The sequence below is a fragment of the Hakea prostrata genome, chromosome 7 (genome assembly GCF_041222555.1).
Source record: "Hakea prostrata isolate BN-2017 chromosome 7, UWA_Hpros_2, whole genome shotgun sequence".
NCBI lineage: Eukaryota > Viridiplantae > Streptophyta > Magnoliopsida > Proteales > Proteaceae > Hakea > Hakea prostrata.
The window spans coordinates 19442817-19449082 of NC_142606.1; the positions used below are offsets into that span (position 1 = coordinate 19442817).

The 6266-nt window shown below is 36.2% G+C and overlaps 1 protein-coding gene across 1 annotated transcript; it reads right to left on the reverse strand.

Moving 5' to 3' along the window:
• Positions 1–2133: 2133 nt before the first annotated feature.
• LOC149010366 (uncharacterized) lies at positions 2134–5756 on the reverse strand. Its single transcript, XM_089162225.1, has 2 exons — positions 2994–5756; positions 2134–2557 (listed from the first exon to the last, which is right to left on the reverse strand). The coding sequence occupies exons 1-2, from the start codon at positions 5731–5733 to the stop codon at positions 2154–2156; spliced, it is 3144 nt and encodes a 1047-aa protein (XP_089018351.1). The 5' UTR covers positions 5734–5756; the 3' UTR covers positions 2134–2153.
• Between the last annotated feature and the right edge of the window lie 510 nt (positions 5757–6266).

The following is a 6266-nucleotide window of genomic DNA, read 5'->3' on the forward strand; positions in this document are numbered from 1 at the left end:
ACTTTTAAATATATCTAAATTTAATTACAATTCTACTCTCTACTTATTCTCTTTTATGAATAATTTTAACTCTTTGCCACTGGAGAAAAACCATAGAAGAAAATATAACAAAAAAGAGAGAGGGAGAGAGAAACTTGGGGGAAAGACAGATTGGAGTGAAGTTTGGTCACTGTCTTAAAAATTGAGAATGGAGATAAGTATTTTTCTTTTTCCCTTCGAACTTACATATAATAACCTTAATTTTCATCAAATAGCAAATTAGAAAACCCTAGAAAATTTGGATTTCACTATTTCTCTAAAATCTAAATGGATATAAATACAGATTGAAAACAAAGCAATGGGAGAGGATTTCAATTTCCATTACCAAAGCAATGGAAGAGGTTTTCAATTTCCATTACCAAAGCAATGGGAGACTAGAGCTTAATATAGAATTATGGAGTGGATTTATTTATGTTTAAACCAACACTATCAACTTATTGACTATTTTATCATTTTGTCGGAGATTGAATTATCTTATATTTCTATGAATTTTATTTTTAGTTTACTTATGATACTTTTATGTTTTTTTTTTTTATGAATTTAAATTTGATATTTTAAGTAAAAGGATATGACCAATTGAGGCTAGGGACAATGCCAATTAGAGCCATGGCCAAGATAGGGTCAATCAAGGCCAATCAGAGTAAGGGACAGGGATAGGGCTAAGACAGGGCCAATCAGTGTCAATCAAAGTCAAGACCAATCAGGGTCAGGGCCAGGGCCAATCAAGGCCAACCCATTCCGACCCAACCCAATTAGGGCCAATCAGACATACGAAATTATAAATGCCAGCTGTGTATGTGATTGTATTTGTACTTGGAAATCTACTATAGATGAAGGAACCTTCTTGAATGTCATCTCCAAAGCTCTCCACATCTACTGTAGAACAAGGAATTGCCATTTAAGGATGATACTAGTGCCTTCAAGCCAATTTCCTAGTTTTCAGGTAAAAAAAAAATTTATTATTTTATTAACAATGGCACTTTTTATATATAGAATATGAGAATATTACATATACAATCAGCAAGAGTTGAATCTACGACCTCTTCACTAAAAAGTATTGGTCATTGCCAAGATACGGTTAATGGAATTGCACTATTTGTGTGGTTGTGAGTTGATGATCATTTGACCATCATATTGACGATCTCAAAACTGAAATGGGAGTGCACTTACACGTATATATTAGGAATGAAAAAGAGCCAAACTGAGTAAAGCCTTAACCCAATCTTGACAGCCTTTTGTGTGAGCTAGGCCCCCCCCTAACCCTAGATTAAGCTTTTAAACCTCAATCTAGATTTGAATCCGTAGGGCTCAGCCCAGCCTTGGCATCTTACCTAGACAACCAAGGCACAGCCTTGCAATGAAAACCGCTGTAAATGCCTTTGACAACCATACATGGTTCATATAAACTCAGATTGAAACTGAGAACTGATGATATAATAAACCTGAGCTTAATCCAGCTAGTTCTTGTCCAATTTATATATGGTGTGTAGTATTCTTGAAGAGCAAAAGTGAAAATTGTGGGTTTTCAGCTTCTTAGTGAGTTTGCAACATCTCCATCATAACATTCTTTTAGTATATCATGAAAATATCTTCAGCTCTGGGAGTCAGCATTACATTGTTTGGTATGTAAGAACCACATTAAAATATTAATGTTGCTTGATCTGATTTTGTTTTTGTTCTTATTTTTCTTGGTTAATTTTAGCAATTAGACTTCCACCTATTTGTTTTTATTATTAAAGTTTTTCTCAATTGGTCATATTCCAAATACAGATAATGTACATTATATAATTGAGAAGATGAGGTATACAAGAGAATAAAGATTACCCAAATATAGGATTACAACAAAAGTCCCTTTTTATGAGAACCCATTAATGGGAGAGACAACACCAAAAACAATTATACTAATTCCTAAGAAGGAAATTAAAGAAATTATCCAGCTTAAAAAGCACCCATCTTCTCAAACTCCTTAGAAGATAGTCCTACACCAGAAAGTTTAATTAGGAAACTTTAGTGAGTTTACTCATAACTTAAAAATGACAAGAAGCTTCTATTTTTCAAGGAAGTGATGACTTACCAAGTTTGACAACCCTTCTTTTCGGTTATATTCTTCCTTGCTAAGTATCAGCAGCTCCAAGGTAAATATCCCTACTCAAATGTAGCTCTTTGAGCACATCACCAATATCCATCCGATCCCATGGTGACTCCGCTGAGCAAGCAACACCAACTCTAATAACTGAATTAAGACATTCTCGAACACTTTCCTTCATGCATCCTTGACTTGTAGTGATTTCGGTCTGAATTGCTATTGCAGGTTCATTATCTTCTTCCATGTGGAGAAGTGATGGATCAACGACAATCATCACATCATCGGACAAAGACATATAAGCCCAGAAATGAAGATTAAAGTTGTCCTTAAACATTTCATCAGGAGGTCGTTTCCCAGTGAACATCTCTAACAATAAAATGCCATAACTATACACATCACCATGCACCGATACATCAGCACCTGCACCATACTCTGTAATACATGCATCATGATGCGTAAATACTTTTTCGAATTATCGATAATATGAGAAAATCCTATTGAATATCAGCATAAGATAAAGATGACACAGGTAGAGCTTTTTTTCTTTTTACTCTATTGAACTCAAAGGTAAAATTGAGTACAACCATGGATGTACTCAATTTGAAATAAAGGACAAAATCAAAGTCAAGTGAAATCAAGTATAACATCTTTAATTCTCACTGTCATTTTGTCACTTTTCAGTTGTGTGAGATATTTTCATCTCTTCTTTAGGAAGAAACAAAATATGCTATAACATTCAAGTGAAATAATAATCATGCCTTAAGATTTGAAGTGGAATAATGCAAGACAAATAATTGGAGTCGTCTTATGAATTCTCATAAGAAGAGGGGGAAAAAACTCATACTATATAATAAAAATGGAACATTACCTGGTGCAGTGTATCCAATAGATCCTTTTATTTTGATTGAGCTAGATTGATTTTGAGATCTTCCTGTGGCTCTTGAAAGAATTTTTGATATACCGAAATCACCCAAATGTGCAGTCAAATCATCATCAAGAAGAATATTGCTTGGCTTTAGGTCACAATGGATAATGTGCATATGACATTGGTGGTGAAGATAATCCAATGCTATGGCGATATCAATCGCCACATTCAATCTTTGAATGAGATTTAAATGTCTTTGTGCATCATCCATTCTATTTGCATGCGAATATAACCATTGCTCTAGATTCCCATTAGGCATGAACTCATATACTAAAGCCATAAAATCATTTCCTTCAAAATCTATACTTGAGCAAGATGTTAAAACCTTGACAAGATTACGATGCCGTATATTTTTAAGGGCTTCACATTCAGCCATGAAACTCTTAGATGCACCTCTTTGTTCAATTTTGAAGACCTTAATTGCAACAATTGTTTCTCCATGATTGAGAACCCCTCTGTAGACAGAACCAAAACTCCCCTCTCCAATCAAATTGCTTGATGAGAATCCATCAGTAGCTTTAAGGAGTTGAGCATAAGATATCTTAAAATGATGATCTCCCACAAGAGGTATTGTGGATTCATTTTTATCTTTCCTTTTTCGATGAATGATGAAAAATAATATTGTACAAATCAAAGATAGAAAAGACCCACAACCACATATGATGATTATCAACTTGAGAACTTGTCGCTTACCATTTTCCTTGGACTTTTGGATCTGGCATGCTTGCAAATGAAGTTTAGGTATACCACCACAAAGCTTATTGTTTCCAAACACCGAAAATGCACTTATGTTTCCAAAGACTCCTTCTGTTGGTACCTCACCCTCCAAATTATTAAATGACAAATTAATATTTTGGAAAAATTTGAATGTTCCCAAATATTTTGGGATAAGACCAGAGAAGTTGTTGTGTGAAATATCTAAATCTTCAAGACCTCTTAGAGAACTTAGAGAGAATGGTACAGACCCCTGAAATAAGTTACTCCTCAGAAAAAGGTGTTGTAGGCTCGTACAAGCACTAAGGGTTCTAGGGATTTCACCAGACAACATGTTGTCTTGAACATCTAAGATTTCAAGATTGGTCAATGCACCCACTTCCAAAGGTAGAGAACCAAAGATATGACTTTTGCCCAAGTCTAGCTCTCTAAGTGTGAAGATATAAAATATTTCTGTGGGGATGATACCATTGAAATTATTTTTGGAGAGGTCCAAGCGCAACAAACTTTTGCATTTTCCAAGACTTGAAGGTATTTTTCCATGCAAATGGTTATCACCTAAACCGAGTTCATTTAATGCTGTTAAATTTCCAAGAGAAGAAGGGATTGGCCCTGTGAATCTATTCCCATCTAAATAAAGTCCATAAAGTGTTTCATATCTTCCAAATGAAGTTGGAATACTGCCTTCTAGCAAGTTTTTATCTAAGCCCAACAACTCTAAATGTACAAGGTTCTCCAATCCTGCTGAGATGATTTTTCCAGATATTTGGTTTTCCGCTATTACAAGCGCTCTCATATGAGTCGATAAGTTTGCTATGGAGTTCGGGAGCACACCACCAAATAGATTGTCATTAAGGTATAACTCTTGCAAATTAGTACAGTTGGTCATTGTGTTGATAAAACTCAAGTCATCACTCTCTCCACTTCCCAAATGATTGAAGCCTAATGTAAACGTAGATAGTTGCGATAAGCCTCCAAAATCAATGGTCACTTTCCCAACAAGATTATTGTATTGAACTTGAAGCATTTGGAGATTTGATAGATTGGAAATTGAAACCGGAAGTGATCCATGAAATTGGTTAGATGCAATTGAAAACCACCATAGATTGGGTAAATCGAATCCTAGAGTTGGTGGAAGACTCCCATGAAGTTTGTTACCTCCAAGATCAAAAAGACCGAGTGAGGAAAGATTATATAGAGCAGGAGGTATTGTACCTGATAACTTGTTTAGAGTGAGAATGAGTTCCATTAATCTTGGCATTTGGCCGAGGGCATCTGGAATACTTCCACTGAGTCTATTGCGACTAGCAGCCAAGATTTCAAGGGAAGAAAGATTTGCAAGGGAAGTCGGAATCTGTCCACTTAAATTGTTAGTATGGATGGAAAAGACTCGAAGCCTTGATATGGAGCCAATTCCTATAGGGGTTTTCCCTGCAATATTGTTGCGATGCAAGTAGAGTTCTACAAGGTTGGAACAACGTGATATGTTGGGTGGGATTTCCCCTTCAAAAGAGTTGTTCTGTAGATACAAATATTGAAGCCTGAATAGAAAACTTATCTGATGGGGGATTTCGCCATGTAGGCTGTTGTTTTTGAGAGAAAGCATCCGAAGAAAGCTGAGATTACCAATTTCTGGTGCCGCAGATCCTACCAATTGATAGGACGGTAACTCCAACGCAGTGACCCTATTTGGATGCCGGCGACCACACGTAATGCCTCTCCACTTGCAGTAATGGACGGAGTCATTCCAAGAGCTCATAACCTGAAAAGGATCACGAGTTATGCGAGCCTTAAAGGCCAGCAAGGCTAGCCGATCATCATCCGTTCCATTGAGGAGAGCTGATGATGAAGGTGATTGTGCAGCCAAGGCCAAGCTCATGCTCATGATGAAACTGCTGCACCAGAGAATAATGAGAATTCCGACATTAATCCAACAAAACGGAAACAACAACCGCACATTATAAACCATTATCAATCACTACTCAAATTAATGGCAATAATTAAGAGTGAGTTGCAGGCAAACGGAGTGAAGGGAGCTATGTATATATAGTCGACTGAACTTAAGACGTGTTCTTAGGAAAATTAATGGATGATCGGTAATGGTTGGTCTTTGCCCCCAAGAAACTCATTCCTTAGTCAATACAGTGTGTCATGGATAATGCTTTAAAGATAGAAAGTTGAACTTTCCCAATATTGACATAGATGGTCGTTTACCCAAGGACAGATTCAGTGCAAAATCAATGGTTGATTGGTGATGGCTGGTCTTTGCCCCTAAGACACTCATTCCTTCCTTAGTCATTACCGTGTGCCATGGATAATGCTTTAAGCCTTAAGGTGGAAAGAAAGTCGAAATTTTTCAATAAATTCTTTAAGAACCAATCAATGAAAAAGGTTCTACAAAAAAATAAAATCATTGAAAAAGGGGGTAAGAACAACTTTCATTGTGGTGGGAACATACAAATTTGACAAAATGGCCCCAATATAGAGAAAGTCTTGAAAAAA

Coding starts and splice junctions, on each gene's coding strand:
- LOC149010366 (XM_089162225.1), bottom strand. CDS start 5,733: ATGGTTTATAATGTGCGGTTGTTGTTTCCGTTTTGTTGGATTAATGTC. Junction 2,558..2,993: donor TATTGGATACACTGCACCAG/GTAATGTTCCAT, acceptor CATGTATTACAG/AGTATGGTGCAGGTGCTGAT.